Source organism: Myotis davidii, unplaced genomic scaffold (assembly GCF_000327345.1).
Source record: "Myotis davidii unplaced genomic scaffold, ASM32734v1 scaffold1031, whole genome shotgun sequence".
NCBI classification, from domain to species: Eukaryota; Metazoa; Chordata; class Mammalia; order Chiroptera; family Vespertilionidae; genus Myotis; species Myotis davidii.
The window spans coordinates 157,473-180,047 of record NW_006283442.1 but is presented as its reverse complement, the minus strand read 5'-3'; the positions used below and the strand labels follow the sequence as shown (position 1 = coordinate 180,047).

Genomic DNA, 22,575 nt, shown 5'->3' with positions numbered 1-22,575 from the left:
CTCCATCTCCCACCTCCACAGGCCTAGTTAATTCTGGGAGCCCGAGAAGCCAGTGGCAGAGCTAAGCAGACAGCTGAGGAGGTGGAGAGAGCTGCTGAGAAGCTAGCATGTTCAGCTCTGAAATCTTGGGTGAAGCAGAGTTTCCCTCAGGCATCTAGGGTCCTGCTGCAGCTCTTGGTGTCTCGTGGAGCCTCTCCCCAACCCCCTGGGTTACAGCTGCCTCCTGGAGAGTGGCAGAACCCCCTTAGAACACAGCGACCCCCACGGAGCCTTCAGCTGTGCTCCCAGCAAGGGCAGCCCTCTCAGGGGGGGAGGGGCCCCTCCTGCTCTTGCCTTTGTCTTTCCTCCCCCCTCTGCCACATCAGGAGGACTCGGGGTGTGAAGGCCTCACAGGGGCTGGCAGATTGTGTCTCAACAACTGGACAGTCCCAAGCTCCTGGGCTGAGGCGTGGGGTAGATGCTCAGGGCAGGGCCAGCTCTTGGGCTGAGGCATGGGGTAGATGCTCAGGACAGGGCCGGTGTTGTCCCCGGCAGGATCCTGGTTTGAATGCCCAGGCCAGGCAGGGCTCTGTTCAAACCCTTGCCAGGTCATTCCTTCGCTGCATAACCTTAAACCAACAACAAAACTCTCTGGACTTCAGTTATCTTAACTCTAAAAGTGATGACAGTAGTACTCAATGGGTGGAATTTCCATGAGGATCAATCTAATTAAGGGAGGAGAGTTAACAATTACTCTATTTAACACAAAAATTACCTTAGAAGGTAATTCAGGTGAATGTTGAGCCCCTGACTGATGTGAAGAAACCCCAGCAGCCTGCAGCAGGCCTATGAGACATCTCCTTCCTGAACCACCAACCTCACACGTGGCCCTGCTGCTCTACTCTGAGCACGTGCTGCATCCTGAGCCTGCCAGGCTGTGGCATCATGTGGTGCGCACTGCAGGGCGTGCTCACACACACGGTGTTCGCACCCCTCCACCACAGGCAGCAGGGCCACCCTCTCTCTGCCCCTCAGGCCCTGACCCTCAGAACAATCTCTTACTCCAGCAAGATCCCTCCCAGCAAGAGCTCACAGCACCCATACATATTAGGCAGGCCAACGGCCCCTCAGGCAAGAAGACAACGACCAACTTGCCCAAGGTCACACATTAGGTCAGGAATGGAGTTGCAACTTCTGAGCCTGGCTGCTCATCCACACTGCCTGGTGCCTGTCACCTGGCATGGCCCCTGTGGGGAGACACTTAAGTGTGCTCAGAGGGGGGCGCACAGGCTCCCAGACACATGCTTGGAGCTCCCAGCACGTGGTACAAACACACACCCACAGAAAGCCGTGCAGTTAGGCATGTGCACGCGCACGCACACACACACACACACACACACGCGCGCGTGCCCTGTCGGCAGCCCATCTGCACTCCTCCTCACATGCAGCATGCGGGCAGCGGAGTGAGATGCCTGGCGGCTCCTGAGATCCCCCAGCAGGCAGGTGTACAGGAACACCTCCGGCCTAGAAGTAAGGTAAAGCAAGCCCTACGCCACAATGTGCTCTCTGCTCAGACCAACACAGGGATGGGGACCCAATCCAACCTTCTGCCCCACTCTCTCCAGCTTCCTGCAGGGCAGCAGGTGGTGGAGAACCCCCTCACCCAAGCCCAGGCCCCATTTCCACCGGAGGCCCTCTCCTCCCTCTTTCTTTTGTTGTTGTTATTGTTTCTTAGGGTTTTTTATGTTAATCTTCACCCAAGGATGTTTTTCCCATTGACTTTTAGAGAGAATGGAAGGGAGGGAGAGAGACAGAGAGAAACATCCATCTGAGAGAGACACATTGATTGGTTGCCTCCCAGGAGGGGCTGGAGATTAAGCCTGCAACTGAGGTACATGCCCTTGACTGGAATTGAACACATTACCCTTCAGTCCATGGCTGACTCTCTAACCACTGAGTCAAACCAGCTAGGGCTCCTCTTTCAAGTAGACGCCCTTTCCTGTAGACTCCCCATCTACCCATCCCTGGTCTGTGTCCTCCCAGAAAGGAGCCCAGCAAGCAGCACTCGGTGGAGGCGGTGGCCTCGAGTGCAGGTCCTGCTGCCCCATCCCCAGAATGCTGTCCCCATACGAAGCATGGCAGGCAGGTCTCCACAATGCAGACCCACAGGCCGTGTGTTGCAAGGCGGCAGGACACGGCTGACCCTCGTACTCTAGGGAAATGTGACGGGAATGTTCCCTGGGGAGCTGACTCTGCCTCCTTGGGCACCAGAGAAGTGACCCTTCAGGAAATATGGGCTTGAGCCCAGCACTTTCCAGCTCCTTAGCCCTCTGCCCATCGGCACACCTCCAACCAAAGGACTCCTTCCTGCCTCCAAAAGTCCCCCCTGCCTCACTAGGAAAGGGGTGGCCTACATTAGGAAGCTGGGGGAGCAGTGGCTGCAGCAAGCACGGCCAGCTGCTGGGTAAATTAATGCCATCCAGGAGGGCAGTCCCTGCCCAGGGTGGAGAATGAGGGTGGAAAGAGTCAGGGGGTCCTTCCAGAAAGATCTCCTGCCTCCAAGTCCCACCACCTTGGAGCTCTGGGTGCTGGACTTGCTCTCAGTCCTCATAAGACTTTCTGTCCCAGTCCCAAGACAAAGAGACCAGGGTCCTCCTTCACTGGGCTTTTCTGGGAGAACTTGGACTGGATGACAGGGTTCATGAGCGACAAGCAGTCAAATGGGGAAGTCCCTGCGAACAAAGGCGGTGTGCTCCAACCCTTTGCCGCTCACAGTGTGGTCCATGGACCGGCAGCATGGGCTGACCTAGGAACTTCTTAGAAATGCAGAATCGCAGGCCCCACCCCAGGCCTGAATCAGCATTTTAATGTCTTGGCTGGTGTGGCTCGGTGGCTAGAGTGTTGGCCCATGCACCAAAGAGTAGAGGGTGCAATTCTCAGTCAAGGGCACTTACCTGGGTTGCAGGTTTGATCCCCTGCCCCAGTTGGGGTGTGTGGGGGAAGCAACCAATCAATGTGTCTCACATCGATATTTCTCTCTCTCTCTCTCTCTCTCTCCCCACCCCTCCTAACCTCCCTCCCTTCCTCTCTCTCTAAAGATCAATAGAAAAAATATCCTCGGGTGAGGATTTTTAAAAAATCAGAATCAGCATTTTCACAAGATCCAGACAATTTGTATGCATATCTAAGTTTGAGAAGACTGGGCTCGATCACATCTCTCCCAGCCAATCCTGCACCTCCTAGGAGGTCATGCTGGTCAGTCTCTGGAAGCCAGTCACCAGGCAGGGAGTGGCAAGGACCTGGGCAGAGAGGTGAGGGTATTCACATTAGCACCTCCCTCCAGAAGCCTCTGGATGGGGAGAAGCTATCACCATAGCTGCAAACGCCTGTGTTCTTAGTCCTCATAACAACTCCCTGAGGTTACTGGTACTATTAACACCATGTTATAGAGGGGAAACTGAGGCACGGGAAGTTAGGTAACTTCCCTCAGGTTAGGTAATGGAAGAATACAGCTTTGGGCCCGAGTGGTCGGTGGCAAAGCTCCTAACTCAGCTGCCTTTACAGGTCTAGGTCTGTTCTGCCCTGATCTGCCCACACACCGAGGTTCCCGATATAGGAAGGAAAGGGCAGGGCAGGGCAGGTGCAACCTTCCGCTTGTGCAGAATCTCACAGTAACGGCATCTCCTCATTTGCTCTCTCACTAGAGCTGAGGAGACATGGGTTCTTTCCCCTCCTACTAATGGGGATGCGAGCTCTGTGCCCTGCTGCACTGAGATGCCACCGGGCCTCTCCCAGCTGCCCTCTGTCCAGAAGTAACGCAGATGCAGCAGGGATAGCCCCAGGGGCCAAGATCTGGTCAAGGGAGTGGAGGGGGCTTTCTAGAAACCCTTCCGGTGGGGGGTTGAGTGCTGAGGTGAGGAGGGTGAGCTGGGAGCTCAGGAAGCCAGGGCTGGGAAGGTAGCAATGGAACAGGAGGCAGCAGTGAGAGCGGAAGGTTCCTTGTGCTCCTGCCGAGCTGAGTGGGTGTGGCGTCCCCTGGAGACAGGGGTGGGATCTGCCTCCCCAGGGGTCACCTCACCTCAGCCCCATGGCGAGGAGCAGCCTGCCTGCTCTCATTCCCTGCAGATGCTGGGGTTAGGACTGGGAGCCTGACCTCTCCGTGCCTGGGCCCAGCCATCTCTCCCCCAGGTGGAGGTTAATCCTCCAAGTGGAGTGGGCTCAGAATCCAGCTGGCAACTACCAAGAAACCCACCTCAGGCCTGGCATCCGTGCCCTTCCTCTGATGCTTCTGCCTGTCCATCCCCCCAAGTCAAGTGTCCAAACCACGCAGCCGGCAAATGCTGATTGTGCCTGGACCTGGGGTTCCTGGCCCCTGAGACGCGCGCTGGCCCTGCTGTGTGCAGGCTGCCTGGTCTCTCCCTTTGGTCAAGGCTCCTAGACTCAGGTTAAGGGTCTCCCTCAGCACCAGACTCACAGAACCTAGAAGCAAAGGGGCCTTTGCCGCCTCCTCTGCACCTCCTTTGTTCTGCAGAGAGGTGAAGGCCACCGGCTAGTGAGAGGCAGGGCCGGGGTTGGAGCCACTTCACAGGGTCCTCCCCACCCCAGGAGGGCAGAGAGCCCTGGGTGGTGGATGCCCCAGGCTGAGCCCTGTGTGGCAGGGGCCGTACAGAGCTGGGCTCTCCTCCTGCCACTCCAGCCTGACGGTCAGGCCCTTTCAGGAAACATTCTCAATCTTTCCCTGCCGGTCATCCCCAAGCACATGCTGCCAGCAGCACGGAAGCAGGCTTTCCATCTCTATATTTGTACTTGGAACAGACAAACCCTCCTGGTTCATTTTCAAATGCACTCCCCCTTCTCACCCCTGGCTTCCTGCACCTGGTTTCCTGGTGCAACGTTCCCAATCCCAGACAGACCCTCGGGAAGCGGAACAGAAAAACCCCTCGTCACTCCTCATGAATGAGCTACGTGCTCACTGAGGCCCTGGATCTGGGCTCAGGGCTGGGCTGGCAGGCCAGGGGAGGCCTGATCTGGGAGTTAGGAGGGAGGCCCTGAGAGGGGAGAGACTGCCTCTGCTTACACTCCTTCTCCTCTCCCCACCCCAGAGGTCCCCAGATACCCCAATGTTACATAAATCCCTGCCCCCTCAGCATGCTGCCCACCCAGCCCAAAGCAGCCTCCCACCCAGGCTTTGGTACCTAGGAAATGGGACAGAGTTTGCCTATCTGAGCCCCAGACACAGTTTCCAGCCAAATCCCAAAGAAACCAGATTGGTTTCTTTAAAAACCTTCCTCTTTCTCCTGCCACCCCCGGCTGGCTTTCCTGGTCTCCCTCTTTGGCAGCGCCAGGGACTGTGCCGATGGGGAGGTGGGGTGGGAAGTGCAGGAAGCTGCTGTGGGTTTCCCTTCAGCCTGGACTTCCCCCGCCCATCTCCACGTGCTCAGCTGCCCTCCCCTCCCCCAGCCGGTGGAGTTATCTAAGCTGCAGAGTGTCAATCTGAGTCACAGAGAGGTGGTGCCCAACATGCCATAACAGCCAGGAGCAGCCTCCCCACCATCACCCCTGAAATACAGACTGCACGGCTCAGGGGAAGACAAAGCAGCCGACCTGGAACTGAGTGGGAGGTCGGGACGAGGTCGGGACTCCTAGTCAGGCCCCCTATCTCTGCATCATCAAAATGAGCCTCGGGGCTGCGGAGAGCGGCTGTCCTGATCCCACTCAGGGACCCATGCCCCACTGGGTCGGGAAGCCAGGTCGGCATGCCTGGCTGCAGACCACCGACCCCCCTCAGCTAGGTCCACAGCCCCCACTAAGCCTCAGGACCACGAGGAGCCAGGCCTGGGGTTTGCCAAGGAAGAGCTACAAGCCTCTTCTCCCCCATCCACTCCCAGCCACGCCCCCACCAGGTGGCTTCCCCACAGCTCTATGGACCCATGTCCAGCGAGGGAAGGGCTCCTCCACAGCTTTGTCCAAGGACAGCTGCCCAAAGGCCCCAGCCCCACGCTGAGGGCTCCTGAAAAGAGGCTGGGACCAGGAGGTCAATTCCTGTGCCCCAGACAGCTCAGCGCTCCAGCCTGCCACCCCCATGCTGAGCCACGGCGCTCTGTCCCAGCCCTGTCGCCAGCACCTCCTTTCCCACAGAGCCCAACTTCCTCAGGCCGTCTGCTGAGCCAGGCGTGCAGACGGCACAGGGCTCTTGGCTGTCTGTCCCCTTGCCGCAGGGACTGGTTTCTATGCCACACAGGCCTGTCATCTGGCACTGGCACTGCCCTCCTCACCCCTGCCTTTCCCAAGCTTCCCCCTCCCCAGCAGAATCCTAGCTCATGTCCTCAACACTGTGAGGTCAGTTCCCTATGTCCTGTCTCTATGGCCTGCCCAGATGCCCAAGCCTGAGCACTGCCCCAGCCCCAGCAACTGCCCCCAGGCAGGAGGCGGCAGCAGCTCTCCATGTGTGCAGGGCAGAGACCCAGCAAAGACAGGACCCAAGTCCCCATGCCCCAGCCACCCTGTACCCACGAATCCTTTATTTCTTCCCACCAGCGCACAGCACTCACCTTTCTCCACCCTGACCTCAAGCTCCTTAAACCAAGTAGCTGTGAGCCGTTCAATGAGCCCCTCCTGGGATTCCTGGAGAAATCCAGACAGCACAGCCAAGTGGAGCGCAGTGGGCACCGAGTCTCCAATCCACCGCGAGCGAGCGGGGACCTGGCACGCAGCAAACAGCCTGGGGAGGAGGAATGCCTGCCGCCGCTGCTGCCAAGGGGACGGGGCTGCTGGGTCAATAACAAACTGAGAGGGGAAGAGGGAGGGACAGAGGTAGACAGATCGAGAGGGGAAGCCAGGGGAGAGGAGGAGAGAGCACGCGCGAGCACAGAGACGGAGCAATGGAGTGACAGCTGGGGGTACATCTGTGATGACAGCGACAGTAGCACACACAGGCTAAGGCGCGCGCACACGGGCGCACACACACCACAGGCGCTCGCGGCGGCGGGGAGGGCAGCGCTCACCCTTGAAACGCTCACATTTCAGTGGAAAAAAAGGCCTGTGGATTAATCGCTCCCAACTCCAGGGAGGAGAAAGCTGTTTTCCCGTGTACCTCCATCTTCCTTCCCCGCGCTGTCCCCACTCTCCCCACCCCTGGCCGCGCCCCTTCTCAGCCTCTCCCCCTCTCTCCCTTCCCCTTTGGGGAAAGGGTGTGGTCAGGACCCAGCGGCAGAGAGGTCCCTGGGAAGCTAGGTCTGTCTCAGGTCAGAGACAGGTGGGGCGGCATCTCCCTTCCTGCCTGTGGAGAAGGAAAAACCCTTCTCTAGGTCCAGGGGGCATTTATTTCAGGCAGGGTAATTGGAGGGCTCAGCGGGGGCAACTGCCTGCTGTCCTCAGGAGGAGCCAGGAGCCTCCCAGCCAGGGTCTGGGATCACTGAGCCTCAGCAACCACAGAGCCAGGCTGTTCAGTGGAGCAAAATGTCAGACCTGCTGGCACGGGTGGCAGGTGTCTGTGTGCCCTGGGGGAGGGAAGTGTGGTGTTCAGAGCTCAGCGGCCTCTTTACTAACCAGGTTGGAGAAGCCGATATTCCAAGAGATGGACAGTGTCCTGTCCAAAGGCAAAGGAAGCTGAGCCAGGGAGGAGCCTGGCCTGGGAACTGACCCCTAAATGACCCTTCTCTGCAGTTCTTACCACTGGCCTGACAAGCAGATGGCAAGCAGTGTGGCATGTTGGCAATGCCAGGGGTATGCTAGTGTGCCTCTTCCATTCTGCATGCTTTCCTGGGGGACTCACCATCAAAACTGAGGGTGGGGTTGAGTAATGCCCCTTAACTCAGGACATTCCTGATAGGGCGCTTCTGCACCCTCCTTTCCGTCTGCTCTTCTGGGCAACACGGCAGTGGGGGGCCGGGCTGCTGTTGCAGGAGGAGAGAGCATCTTGTACCTCCTGAGAAGTCCCCTCTCACCTACTCGGATGTCAGATGCCTTCAAGCTAAATGGCCCCATCTACCCCTAAACAGCTTCCCAATTCACAGCCCCAGAAAGTGTTTCCTTCCCTGAGGCTGGAATGAGCTCCTGAAAAACTCAACCTGAGCATGACCTCCTCTGTGAAGTGTCCCTGCTTAGTCCACAGCCTTGACCTTCTCCTCTGATCGATGGCCTTTCTTAGGGCCACCCTGTCGTTACCACAGAAAACGTATGGCAGCTTTCTGCGATTGGTTTGCCCACTTGCCCATGCTGTGAGCAGTTCTAGATGAGAGCCTCTGCCTCACCCAGCCCAAAGCTGATAGGGAATAGAAGGGAAGAGACCAAGCCCGCGTCTCAGAGGACAGGCACAGAGTCAAACTCCGCTGCTCAGTAACTAGCTCAGGGGTTTTCAACCTTTGTCATGGCACACATTAACTACTAAAACAAACTAATTACTAAAATTCTGAGGCACACCAAAAAATATGGCTTTTGTCGATCTGACCAAAAAATAGGTATAATTCTGATTCATTCATACTGGACAGCTACTGTTGTGTTGGCTGCTGTCATTTTTTATTTGACAACCTAAGGGAAAATAGGTCAGTGCCCCTGACTAAACAACCAGGTATTGCATGTTTTACATATTTTGTGGCACACCAGTGTGCCTCTTGTGCCTCTTGTGGCACACTGGTTAAAAATGGCTGAACTGGCTAATAACTGGTTAATTAATTGACAGCCCTGGGCCTCGGTGTCCTGCCTATAGAATGGGAGCAGAGTGATTGAGATGTCTGGTTTCCCTTCTGGCAATGGTGCTCTATCATCCAAGATTTCACGGAGCAGCTGCAGACTTCCCAGCCTGTATCAGGAGAGGTGGCCCCTCCTCAGCCCAATGTCTGTAGGCTCAGTTATCTAGGCAGAGGAGAAGGGAGGACAAAATAGATATGAGAGCTAGCGGGTAAAAGCTGAGTTTCTGACTCCTTGGGTGTCAGGCACCTGACAAGGATCATTTAGGAGTGTGGGGGGCGGGGGTACATGAGTGTGTGTGTGTGCACAGCTGTTTTATTTTGCTTTCTGTGATGACAAAGCAGACCGAGGTGACAGCCAGGATAAAGAGCAAAGAGGTTCATCTTGATAAGCCTTCTGCTGTCTGTGGCCTTATTGAGGCTCTTTGTTAGGTTGTCTGCCAGCCAAGGGGATCTTAACGAAATGCTGCTTTGGAACAGAGCAGGAGATTGTGGAGAAGCAGATGAGAGAAAGGAGGGAGAAGGCAGGCTGGGCTAAGGCAAGGAGAAAAGGGTCTGATTTCTCCTCTATCAGGGGATCAAGGTCAGGGTCTAAAACAAGGGCCCACACACAGAGGCATGAGGTGGGGTTGGTCTCTCTCTTTTTTTAAATCTTTATTGTTTAGAGTATTACAGATGTCCTCCTTCTTTCTCCCATTGTCCCCCTCCACCAGTTCCTGCCCCACCCTAGGTCTTCACCACCCTATTGTCTGTGTCCATAAGTAATGCATATATGCACATAAGATCCTTGATTAATCTCTTCCCACACCCCCCTCACCCCTTCTTTCTGAGATTCATCCGTCTGTTCCACATTTCCATGCCTCTGATTCTATTTTATTCATCCATTTAGTCTGTTCAATAGATTTCTTATTGAGTTGTATGGGCACACTCTTGTAGGTAATTAACTGCTTTTCTCTTGCTGTTTGTAAGATCTTTGTCTTTAGCTCTTGGCATTTTAATTATAATGTGTCTTGGTGTGGGACTCTCTGTGCTTCCTGGACTTATAAGTCTCTTTCTTTCACCAGGTAGGGGAAGTTTTCTGTCATTATTTCTTTAAATAAATTTTTAATATCTTGCTCTCTCTTCTTTTTCTGGCACCCCCGCCCCCCGTAATGCAAATGTTGGTGCACTTAAAATTGTTCTAGAGGCTCCTTTAGTATAACTATCTTCATATTCTTGAATTCTTATTTCTTTTTGCTCTTCTGATTGGGTGTTTTTTGCTTTCTCATATTCCAAATCATTGATTTGATTCTCAGAATCCTCTGCTGTTGAATCCCTGTAAATTATTTTTTTAGTTAGTGTATGCTTAATTTCTGAATTGTCCTTTTTCATGTCTTTGACATTCTCACTAAGATCCTTAAAAGTCTCACTAAGTCCCTTGAAGCTCTCTTGAATCCCTTGAAGCTCTGATTAAGTCCCTTGAATCTCTCAGTAAGATCCTTGATTAACCTTATAAACATGTATTTGAACTCTGTATTCAATAGTTTGCTTGCTTCCATTTCTTTCATTGGGGACATGTTTCTTTTTCTCCCAATTTTGGCTGCTTCCCTGTGTTTGTTTCTATGTATTGGGTAGAGCTGCTATGTCTCCTGGAATTGCTAAAGTGGCCTTGTGTAGTAGGTGTCCTGTAGGGCCCAGTGGCTCAGCCTCCCCATTAACCTAAGCTGGACACTCTAGGTGTGCCCCTGTGTGGTCTGTGTGCATAGTCTTATTGTAGTTGAGTCTTTTTTAAAAAAAAAAAATGTGTTATTGCTTAAAGTATTACAAAGAGCATTACATATATCTCCTTTTGTAGTTCAGTCTTGATTGCTATTGGCATCACTGGGAGGAATTGATCTCCAGGCCAATTGGCTGTGAGGACCAGCTGCAACTACAGTGGAACAGCAGCTGTACAGGACATCCCTATGGAGCAGGACTTGCTTCAGTGGGGCTTTGGTGCTCACTGAGTCTGTCCTTGAGTGTGTTGCTTGTGGATGTGTAGAGTTATAATCTGGTATGGTCTTAAGCTATCCACCAGGTGCACTGGCTCTGAGGCCTCTTGGGAGTGCAAAGTCAGCCACTGCCTGGGGCCACCTGGTAGGAGCTACAGAGAGATCTAAAGATGGCTGCTACTTGTATTGGGCTAAGAAGTGCCCAGGTGAGGCCCAGCTGTGCAGTAAGGCAGGCTGGTGGTAATGCCAGGTCATGAGTCTTTTATTCATAAGTTTGGGGCATGCTGATACCAGATGCTGCTTGTTTGAGAGATTTTAGGAAAGTCTGAAGCATGAATCAGGACAGGCCATTCATATGGAAAAGCCATTGCAAACAGCTTATGTGGGGCTGCAAATTAGATGGGGCAGGTTCTCGGGGAATCACCAGGGCGAAACGAACAATGTGGGCCATGCTGGTGAAAACTCAGATATGGCTTCCTGTTAGCTCTATGATGGAGGAGGTCCCAGCACAGGAAGAATAACCCCTGTGAGCACTCCTGTCTTGGAGAAAGCCATCCCTGAGTTCCTGCCACATGCCAGACAGTGAAGTTCCTCCATATATCCCTGGATTCCTTCAAAGCCACCAGGCACTGGAGCTCAGAGGAAATGGGCCTTTTAAGAGGAACACCTGGGTCTCCAGCAGCCTCCATGTCACTCAGTCACAATGCCTGCTGGTTTTTACAGCTCGAAGTTATGAGGACTTCTCTTCCCAGCTCTGGAACCCTGGGCTGGAGGTCTGGTGTGGGTCTGGGACTCCCTGATTCTTATGGTAGGCCTTGGAGATATCCCTCCCAATTAAAGAAACACCACAGATGGGTGTCAGAACAGCCCGTTCTACAAATTCCATAGGTCTCAGTGTGCTTTCTTCTTTACTTCTCTAGTTGTAGGACTTCCATTCAGCCAGATTTCAGGTGGTTCTGAATGACAGTTGCTCTGTATTTTAGCTGTAATTTTGATGTGATTGTGGAAGGCAGCGTGTACCAGCATTTAACTACGCCACCATCTTGGTTCTCTTGGGGGTGGTCTCTTAATAATCCATGAGGGTTGGGGGGAAGCCGCCCTAAAAGGCTAAGTGCCACTCATTCCCTGTGCCCTTTTGCTTGGATTTCTCTCTTCACCATGAGTTAGTTCTGAGCCTGCCTGCGAACAGTGTCATGAGGTATTACCTCCTGCACACAGTAGGCTTCTTAGGAAGTACTGGGAGGAGGGCAGCCAGCCTAGTGCTCCCCCAGGTGAAGGTCCACTGAGGCTCTGACAATAGCCAACCACCCAAGGTAGCAATCAAAGGGATCATAACACGAACCCAAGCGGCCCTGGTGAGTCTCCCAAGGGAGAAGGCTGGGCTTTCTCAGTGTCTGGGGTGGGAAAGTAGGATTCCTTCTGGAATTGAACAAAAGATTTGAAATGATTAAAGCCAAGGGCACAGCTGTTGGGCATGGCAGGACACAGTCGATTTGTTGCTCACCCTTCACAACAGCTCAGTCTCTAGGACCTCAAGCCCAGCACCTGTGAGAGGGCAGGGCTCAGCAGGGCAAAAGGTTGTTCAGCAAGATCTTGAACCCCAGAGGCAAGGGACAAGAGATCTTGTAGAATTTGCTTCCCATTCATGTGGCTGACACATAGAATTCACAAGTATTTCTTTATTGCACCCCATTGTGTGCTAGGTACTATTTATTTTAGGTGCTAGAGATCAGATCTCAACCCCCTTGCCTGCTACTAAACATTCTAATGGTGTGAGACTGACAATAAATGAGAATATAAATAAACCATGTTGCTTAGACAATAAAGAGTAGCCCTGGCTGGGTGGCTCAGTTGATTGGAGAGTCGTGCCATACACCAAAAGATTGCATGTTCCACTCCTGGTCGAGGCACATACCTAGGTTTCGGATTTGATTCCCCAGTCGGGGCATGTAAGGGAGGCAACTGATCGATGTTTCTCTTTCACATCAATGTTTTCTTTCTCTCTCCCTCTCTCTCCTCCTCCTCTCTCAAATCAGTAAACATATCCTTGGGTGAAGATTTAAAAAAAGAAATAAAGTAAAAGAAAAAGAGTGATGAGGTAGAGAATGAATGGTGAAGGGGAGGAATGCTCTATCCTGGGAGGTCAGGGAAGGCCTCTCTAAGACATGATGTTTGGGCTGAGATCTGATGAAAGAAGGAACCAGCCATGTAAAGTTTTAGGGGAAGAGCATTCCAAGGAGACAGAACAGCTGATACAATGCCCTGAGTGGGACAAGCTTAGCATGTTTAAGGGAGAAGTGATTCCCATTGAAATCAGAGACATCCGCAGGGCCAGCTTCTTAAGAGTCTTGTAGGCAACATCAGAGGAGCTTAGATATTGTTTAAAGAGCAGTGGGAAGGCATTGGAAGATTTTAAGCAAGGGAGTGACATGATTTGATCTTCAGAAAGAGCACTCTCCTGACTGTGAAGAACAGATCATGAAGGAAGGGAAACCACTTAGGGGTTAATTACATTAATCCAAGTGAGAGAGAGATGATGGTTTGTCCCAGACTGGTAGCAGGGGAGGGGGAGAGAAGTGGACAGACAGACTAAGGAAGTTTTGGAATAAAATCTACAGAACTCAGATGGGATGGGGAAACATGGTAACAATCAGGTGGAGAATGTGCCCTCCAAATGGGGAAATCTCAAGGAGGGTCAAGTTTTAGGAGGAAGCCCCAGACATGCAAAGTTTGAAGTGACTCCAGGGGAGATGTCAGGAGGTTGTTGGAATGTCCTAAATTCTGCAAAGGATACCCAGATGCGCAGGACTCAAGGCCTACTTTGGAGGAGCTTATTGTCCAGCTGTGAGATGAAACCCAGTGGGGGAGAATCTGCCCTGTGCCCCACTCCTGCTTTTTCTAACCCAAGAGCCTCAAAGACCTGTTTCATTAGGGAAAAATTAACCCCACCCTCTGAGACTCCCTGTGTTAGAATCATGGAATTTCTCCCAGCTCAGAAATGTCATGATTCTATGAGACCTGGTGCCGACCAATGGGTAGAGAGGCAGTCTCGATCTAGGAATAGTCTGAGAGTTCTTTGACCACAAGGGCCAAGGGCCAGGGTAAATAAGCTTTCCTAAATCCCCAAGATCCTGTTATTCTAAGTATTAGGGGCTCCCCTCTGAGAATTTTTAGAGGAGGTTCCTCTTTTTTCACTCAGCCTTTTTCTTCAGGTGAAAGAAAATCTATCTAAATGAGTATCAAGAGTGGTCTTAAAAGGAAGAATAAGGGGGGGAGTGATTGAGGTCCACCTTCAGCCTCAAAGGAGAGAGAGATGTGAGAGGGAGGAGGGGCATGGCAACCAGGGCTGCTGATCACACCTGCTGTGTCTGTCCCTCTCATGAACCGGGAAGTGGGTCTACCGTCCCCTTCATTTCTATGCCTTTCAACCACCTGGGCCTTGAAGCAACAAAGCAGCCCCCATAGAATTCAAATGCTCCCACATCATAGGACCTGTTCCAGCAGGCTGGCCAGAGCTCCGGCCTCAGAATTGCCATGGGAGTTGCAGGGGAGGAAGGGGCTCACAGGGCTTGGTGCCTTCATCTGTAAACGCAGAGCCCTGGAATCACACTGTCCAATATGATGGCCACCAGCTATGTAGCTATTTCAATTTAAATTAATTAAAATTAAATAAAAAATGTAAGACTCAGGTCCTCAATCACAGTAGCCACATTTCAAGGGCTCAAAAGCCACATGTGACAAGTGGCTACTGTGTGGAACAAATCAGATCTAGAACAGCTTCATCATCTCCAAAAGTGCAGCCAGACAGTGATGGTTTACAACAGTGGTTCCCAGGATAAGGTCCCTGGGCAGCAGCGACAGCCCTGGGACCACTTTAGAAATACAAATACTCAGGCCCCACCCGAATGAGAGACTCTGGGGATGGGGTTTTAACAAACCTTCCAGGCGATTCTGATGCTGAAGCCAGAAAATCAAGGTTCCAGTGCAACCCAGGGCTGGGATCTGGCCCCTGACCCTTCCCTGCTCTCTCTCTTTCCCCCCATCACATTTCTCCAGGATTATTTCATATTGAAAAAACAAAAGGATACGATTCTGTATCTGTGCTATATGGGAAGTCCAGTCCACTTCAGAAGAGCCCCCTGAGTCTCTGGTGGTCAGAATGGTTGTAATGGAAAATCGCCCCAATGCATGTCACTGGGGTGACTGCAGAATGTCTCGTGAAAACAGCCTATGGCTAGGAACCCAGGTGTGTTCCCATTTTACAGATGAGGGAACCGAAGCCTCTCACTCTTCCTGACCACCAGGACTGAGTCAGGCCTAGGGAATATCCAGGTTAAGAGCCTCAGAGACAGACGTGTCCTGGTTCTGTACCTAGGGGCCAGGTGATTGGGTGAGCATGTACTCTCTGTAAGCTTGTTTCCTCCACTGTGAAGCCTGAATAATAATAGAACTGGTCTGCCGTGCGGATGAAACAAGCTCACGGACATAAGCGTCCCTGGGACTCAACACGTTTTCGATATTATTATACAAGGCAAGTAGGAAGTTGGCCTAGTTTTCAAATTCTTTTTCAATATGAGCTGCTTTTCTTCTATTCTGTGGCCCCAAATTTCTCTTAGGATTTTTTACACCTATTTGGGAACCAAAGAGGCAAGGTGGCCCTTGTAAGTGGCATCATCAAAAGAGTCGTTTTTGCAGATTGGACGGTCTCTAGCTTTCTGGGTACAAGAGAGGTTGTTAGGTCAGGCTGGGAACTAGGAGGCCCCGTGAGCTACCCAACCCACAGTGGCCCAGAGTTCCACCACTTTGGATCACATGACCTGAGCCAATGGCTCAGTCTCTCAGCCTCTACCTTTCCATCTGTGGGAAAGGGGGAATGGTCTGCCCAGTGCACCTGCCCTGAGTCCCCGAGATCCGAGGATGAATGCCATCCTCACCGTTCTCTAGAACCCAGGCCTCATCTTTCTCTTAGACCGTTTTCTGGCATCGTCCTCTGTGGAGAGACAGAAGCCACCAGTCTCCTCCTTTCTCCCTCCCCCACACCCAGGAACCTCAGTCCGCATGCTGCCGTCTGACTCAGCTCTCTCCACCCCTTCTCTGCCCTGGTGCTCCCTCTCCCCTCAGTTCCTACAGATGCACCCCCTCTCTCTAACTGTAATCTATTTTTCCTCTCACTGCCTCTTCTCTCCTACCACCCCCTCCTCCCAAAACAGCGGTGGGCATCCAAATGAGGCTGGACTTCCTGCAACGCATGTTCTGGGCAGCCACGCAGCAGGTGGGTGTAATGGAGGTCAGTTCAGGGTCAGAGGAATTCCCAACATTTCCACGCTGATGAGGGGCTGGCACTGTCAGACCCACTCCCCCAGCTGCCCCACTGCCTCTCGGCCCGCCAGCTAGGCCTCTGTCAGCCCTCCTGGATCTCTCCTCTGCCTTCCTCAGCTCCTGGAGCTCTGCCTGCGGCCTCAGTCTCTGGTCCCAGCCTTCCCCACCCAGTGCTCTCTCTCAGCTTAGACCTGGGGCAAAGGGCAGGACACCACATCCCCTGAACTGTCGGTCACCAGTCTCTGCTGTTCAGATCCCCCACACAGCAAAGTAAGGAAACTGCTCTCCTCAGTGCCCCCCGCCAAGATCCAAGCCCAGTCTGTGGCCCACCCGCTCTAAGCTGGGCCTTTCCACTGCTCTTCCCACCCAACCACCCTTCCTCTCCTGCCTCTGCCCCGAGAGCCCTCAGACCTGGCTCCCCCTGGGCTGCACAGGGCTCTTCACTATCCTCCACAAGCTCCTCCAGCCCCAAATCTGCCCCTGGCACTGAGCCTCCTCTGCTCCATGGCCTCCCTTCACTTGTTGCTGCATCCCTACTTTGAGCAAGTGTAGGGACCAGAGAATGAAGGTGGAAGGAATGGGAGGGGGAAGGAGCACCAGCCCAGTAGCCTGGGATCAGCCACCACATCGAGCAGGATGACAAAGAGCAGTAGGCGGCCACCCATGAGGCCTCAGCAATAGGGCCCCCCTCTCCTCAGCCACAGCTGCAGGCCATGGCTCCCTCCGGGAAGGTGACCCAGCCGCAAGGATCCTGCTTCAGTGCCCTGCCCACTACCGCGCACAGCCATACACACACACACACACACACACACACACCCCAAATAAATGCGCACATGCACACACCACACATCTACCACACATGGACACACACCAAACATAGATACCATAGACACACATGTGCATGTACCACTAGTATACCATAAACACATATCCGCCAGTCCCCACACATCAACACACAACACAGATGTACAACACACATAGCACTCCCACACTCAGGGCCAAATACCTACCACACACACACAAGGCCATACCCGACTGACAATTTCTCTTCCTTCCAGTGCAGTGCGGGGGATGGGCCGTGCACAAAGAGCTGCCAGGACAGTGTAAGTTCTTCCCAGTGTGAAGACGGGGGAGTGGGAGCCATGGGCCCCGCACCCCAGTCCTCTGGATGAGCCAGCTCCCTCCCTCCCCAGTGCCCTTCTTCCTGCAGTGCTGGGCTCCATGAGGGGATCTTCTCACTAGTCATGGCCACCTGCCTTCCCAAATGCCAGGCCAGGCAGAGGACCCAGGGGGCCGGGGCAGGGCCAGAGCTCACCTCCCTCTGGGTTTCTTCTCAGGACCTGGACTGCTTCATCGTGGACAACAATGGCTTCATTCTGCTCTCAGAGCGACCCCAGGAGGTAAGATGCTGGGAAGTGGGGTAGGAGTAAGCCAAGTCCTCCAGTAGCCATGTCTTAGGAGAAAGGGCTGATGGCCCCAGGAAGCAATCTTGCTTTAGAGCCCATTAGAGTGAAAGGTCTGCAAAAATGGGATCGCCTCTTGAACCCAAAGTTAACATAGCAAGATTACAAAATTCAAGCTCCTTTCAACTCAGATGGTCATAGAAAATATTCTTGATTTTGTAACGATTCAGGCCTTCTCCCAGAGTTGGTTGGAAATTGTCCACATAATGAGGAGAGGCTCAGCCCAGCTACCTCTTGGGCCCGTGGCTGTCATTGAGGGCATGGCCTCAGAGGGGCCTCCTCCCAGAGTCCTACTCTCTCTCCCAATGCTCATTACTCACCCTTTTGTCGCATTCCCCACCCTGCTTGTCTACTCAGGCTGCTATAACAATTACAGGCTAGGGCTTATAAACAGGGAACTTGTTGCTCACAATCCTGGAGGCAGAAATCTGAGGTCAGGAGCCAGGATGGTTGAATGAGGGCCCTCGTCCGGGTCGTGAACTTATCATCGCATCCTCATGTAGAAGAAGGGACAAGGGAGCTCTCTGGCTCTCCCTCGTAGGGCACTGAAACCATTTCTGAGGGCTCTGCCCTCATGGCCTAATCGCCTCCCAAAGGTTCCACCTTTGGCCATCACCTTGGAGGTTAGGTTTCAACATGTGAATTTGGGGGACACATTCAGACCATAGACCCTCCCCTTCTACCTTCCTGGGGCTCAGAGGGCCAGATCTTCCCCATGTTGTGCTGTCCTCCTGCCTGGACCTCCCTGGTGGACAGTTCTATTCCAGCCCCGTGCCTCGGTTTGCTAGCAGGGAAACAGGAATGGCGGTGACCCTTCTTGCGTCCCAGCCCGGCGCACACGTATAACCTCCCCGGGCCTGTGATGGCTCCTCGGACCCCGCTTGTGCTCACAAAGGCGAAAGGAGAAGGTGCAATCATAATTTTATTTTGCCAAGCCCAAAACTGGGCCCCAATATTAATTATGTAACCAGGAATCAAACTAAAAGGAAGCCTATTCAAACCTGAGCCCAACCTGAATAGCTTCACATGAAATATTTCCTTGAAACAAGCCAGAAGCATTGAAAAATCCTCCAAGCTGAAATGGAAGGGAAATAGTATTGGGTCCAGAGTGAGCTTCGCCCCTGACTAGCTATGTGATTGGGTGAAGCGGCTTCCATTAGCCATGCCTCAGTTTCCTCCTCCCTAAGATGAGGGGGCTGTACCACACGATGTCTAAGGCCCCAGATTCTCAGTGTCTGGTGTATTGGCAGAGCTGGAGAAGCAGGCGGGGGTGCCAAGGCCATGGCCATGGCTGTGTCTGTGCTCTGGCCTCAGAGTCCAAAGAAGTCGTGAGAACATGGCAGGAACCAGGGCATAGGAAGGAGATGTGAGAAAGAGGGCATCTGAGGAAGGGGCACCAGTGGGTGATGGACTCCAACTCCTTGAGCAGAGATTTTGAATGGCCCGCTCCAGCGGAGCCTGTCTCAGTAGCAGGAGTGAAGAAGCAAATGGTTTTGTCCATTTTCCTCTTTCAGGAGTTGAGGGCCAGCTGACATCACGGTGTCTCTTGCCAGACGCGAACTGCCAACAATCCCTTTCGCTGTCTTTCCTCCTGTCCCTTTCATGCCCCCTCTTGGCCTTGCCACTCTTCCCTGGACAGAGCCCAGTTTATTCCGTATTTCTCAATTGCTCTGAGGGGAATGGGTGATGACAGAAATGAAACCAGTGGTTGGAAAGAGGCTTTGGGCCTAGCTTAGTGCTCTCAATCATTCATGCCCTGACCCCTGCACCCTGGGGAACTGAGACAGCACCTCTGCAGGTCCCCGTGGTGTTGGCTTTCAAGCGCCAGAGTTTCAGAGAGAGTGCAGAAGGCTGGACACTTGGGGAGGGGCAGCCACGCCTGAGAGGCCGGGCTCTGGAGCAGTTGAAAGCAATGGCTCCTGTGGGGCCAGAGAGTGCGGGTTAGGTGTTTTAGACCAGAGTGCCACACTGCCCAGTGCCGCCTGCAGACAGCATGCAATGGATGAGCATGGCTTTGTTCCAATAAAGCTTAATTACAGATACCAAAATTTGAATTTCACATAATCATCATGTCTCATGAAGAATTATTAATCTTTTGATTTGTTCCCACCATTTGAAAATAGAAACACATTCTTAGCTCAAGAGCCAGATGTGGCCTGCGGGCCAGCATTTGCTGACCCGGCCTGAGAGGCAGCAGGACAGACTTGCAGGGAGTGGGGCCGGCAGCGGGCACTCCCAAGGGGCCCTCGGTGTAGCTCACGATGGTCCTGTTGTACACTCGCTCACATGTCTTCTCAAACCATGACATCAGTGGGCACAACTGTGGATAATATGTGGTAGCAAACAGCTGTTTAGACGCTTCTATTTTACTATAAAGGATGTGCTTACTTAGCTTATTTACCCCGTCTTCTCAACTATTGCATTATTTTATAACATTATCCTTTGTATAACGAAGCAAAGCACAAGTGAGATCTTCATTAATAGGGTGTGACCTCTCGGGACTCCTCCAGAGCCCCAGCTCCCACTGTGCCTGGTCACCCTGGCTTCCCACAGACCATGCTCCCCTCCTCCTCTCCCAACTCTGGGAGGCCCCAGGAAAGGAGAGGTGGGGGATGGGAGGGGGGGGGGAGATGGCTCTGGTGATATTATTAGTTTCATTTTATACCAGAGGAAAACAGGCTCTGCAAGGTTTGGGAGGAAAGTCAAGCTGGAGAGCCTGGGTCCTGGAGGAAATGGAGGATTTGCTGGGCGAGTGAGCCCAGGGAGAGCGGCCTTCTCTGGAGAGTGTGGCGGGCTGCAGGTCCGGGGCCGCTGAGCAGTCCTGCTGCCCGGTCCTACCCTCCCTCACTCTGTCCGTGCTCAGGGCAGAGTTTATTCACTGAGTCAAACTGGTGTGAGTCTCACAGAATTAGGACCAATGCTCTAGGCCCCCGAACTCCAGGCCAGGAATTCAGGCTCCTGGGTAAGTCTGAGGCTAGTGCCCAGGCTCTGGAAGCAGCAGCATCACGACAGGGCTCCTCTTTCCTCACTCTGGACCCTCTGCCCCGTGGCCTGTGCAGTGTTGGTGATAAGAGGGCACAAGGGAAATAGCACCCAAGCCAAAGACACCAATGATATAAGCAGCACCTGGCAGGTATCCAGGTTCAGCCATCTATCCACCCATTTTTGGGTTTGTGGGTTTTTTATTAAATTCATTCATTCAATAACTCTGTAGCAGTTACCTACTGCCGCATAACAAATTATCCCAAAATGTAATGACTTAAAACCACAAGACTTACCATCTCCCTGTTTCTGGGGTAAGCATCTGGGTATGGCTAGGTGGGGTGAGTCTGGCCCAGGGTCTCTCATGGGGCTGAATTAAGGGATCAGCCAGGGCTGCTCCATGCAAGTCATTTCAAGCCTCAACTAGAGGCGGCTCAGCTTCCAAACTTGCTCACATGGTTGCTGGTGAGATCGGTTGTCAGGTGGGCGTCTCCAGGGGGCAGCTCTCAACACAGCAGCTGGCTTCTTCAGAGCAAGAGAGCCAAGACGAGCCGAGAGAGGAGAGCAAGACAGAGGTCAGAATCTTGGAAACCTAATCTCAGAAGGGACATCTGGTCACTTAGACTTTATTCCATTCACTAGGAGCAAGTTACTAGGTCCAGCTCCAGCCTATACTGGACCTAGTATTGGGGATGGGCTTACACAGGGCATGACTCGAAGAGGCTAGAACAGGGGTCCTCAAACTACAGCCCGCGAGCCACATGCGGCCCGCTGAAAACATTTATCCGGCCCGCCGGGTGTTTTTGCCGCCGCTGCCTGTCCTATTTAGCAGCCGACTCGTCCCGGGCCCACAGTGCGCACGTGTGGAATGTCTGAGGGACAGTGAACTGGCCCCCTGTTTAAAAAGTTTGAGGACCTCTGGGCTAGAACCATTGTGACCATTTCAGGATCATTCCACCACACACTCCTACCCACCCACCCAAACCCGCCCTCCCTAAGCACACCCAGGGGCCACCAAGGGCCACAAGCCTGGGCCCTCCCAACTCAACCCTCCCCCCTACCCCCTTTTATCCTTGGGCCTCACAGTGTGGTGGGAGGACCAGCAGCATTAGCAGCATCTGGGAGTTTGGTAGAAACACATGTTCCCAGGCCCCACGGCAGGCCAAGGGAATCAGCAGCTCTGGGGATGGCCCACCTGGTGACTCCGGTGTGTGGTGGAGCCTGAGGCTCGCTGCCTCGGCCTTCACGCCAATTGCTGTGGATCTGGGTGTACTTCTGGGCTGGGCTCTGTGCCGAAAGGCCCAAGCCACTTCCTGTCCCTGCCAGGGTCCAGCAGGGGTCTGGGAGAGCAGCCTGTCACTGTACCAGGTGCAGGATTCTTCCCAAAGTCCTCCCCAGCCCTTCCTCACGGGCCTCCTCCCCAGCAAACATCAGTGTAGAGGCCCCAGGGCCCCCCTGCGCCTGCCAGAGGGAGGGGTCTCGGCTCTCCTGGTCCTGGCCTTGTTCCAGCTTGAGGGTTAGATACTTGGCCCCACTGAGCCTCTCTTCTGGCTCAAGACTCCATCTTATAATAAAGACCCACAAAGGACGGATCCTAGCAGAGCTACAATCAGACACCCCATTGTGGTGTCTCCTTAAGGCTTAAGTCTCCCAGAAGCCATAGCACCTCCTCCCTCCCTGGCTGCAGCCCACAGAGCCAGTGCCTGCAAGGCCCTCAGACCAGGGCAACCCCTCTGTCCGCACAGGGCCTCTGACAGGCCTGTGCTGGGCCTCGCTATTTTCCTTGCTCCCTTCCTCCTTCCTTACCTCCCCAAGCCCTCCTTCCTCCCTGCCCACGTGGCAGGGCAGGCTTCAAGTCCTGTTCCATGGGTGCAGGGTGAAGTGGGCACAGGAGAAACCTCGACTTCCCTGCTCCTCATGTGCTCCTGCACTTGCCTCTCCAGCCCCCCACTCCTCACGGCCTGCCTCAGCATGTCCCTGGCTTCCACGGGCTCAACCTTCTGGGGGCCAGGGCACCCTCATTTGGGCAACTTGAGCTGGTCACCTGACCTGAGACAGCTGATGGCAGCAAAGCCCCCCAGGAGTGCAGAGCCCTGATCCCCACACTCTTCCCGGCCCACTGTGGGCCCAAGGCACCTGCCAAGAGACGGGGCAGCTCAGACTCAGGGGAGAGGC

At 53.5% G+C, this 22,575-nt stretch overlaps 2 protein-coding genes across 6 annotated transcripts in view; one reads left to right on the top strand and one right to left on the bottom strand.

Moving 5' to 3' along the window:
- The window catches only part of LRTM2 (leucine-rich repeats and transmembrane domains 2), a 16,694-nt gene extending 9,786 nt beyond the window's left edge, over positions 1 to 6,908 (bottom strand). Inside the window, exon 1 of the mRNA XM_006753683.2 lies at positions 6,531 to 6,908. The gene's annotated coding sequence lies outside the window, so the exon portion shown is untranslated. The remainder of the gene's footprint in view (positions 1 to 6,530) is intronic.
- Positions 1 to 22,575, top strand: part of CACNA2D4 (calcium voltage-gated channel auxiliary subunit alpha2delta 4) — a 110,722-nt gene that overhangs the window by 77,941 nt on the left and 10,206 nt on the right. For all 5 annotated transcript variants that reach the window (XR_001513954.1, XM_015564334.1, XM_015564341.1 and 2 more), the window contains 3 exons: positions 15,847 to 15,908; positions 17,014 to 17,058; positions 17,293 to 17,355. Coding sequence is in view for 4 of the 5 variants with exons in the window: in XM_015564334.1 (XP_015419820.1) it covers positions 15,847 to 15,908; positions 17,014 to 17,058; positions 17,293 to 17,355 (170 nt within the window). In the remaining variant the exon portion in view is untranslated. The remainder of the gene's footprint in view (positions 1 to 15,846; positions 15,909 to 17,013; positions 17,059 to 17,292; positions 17,356 to 22,575) is intronic.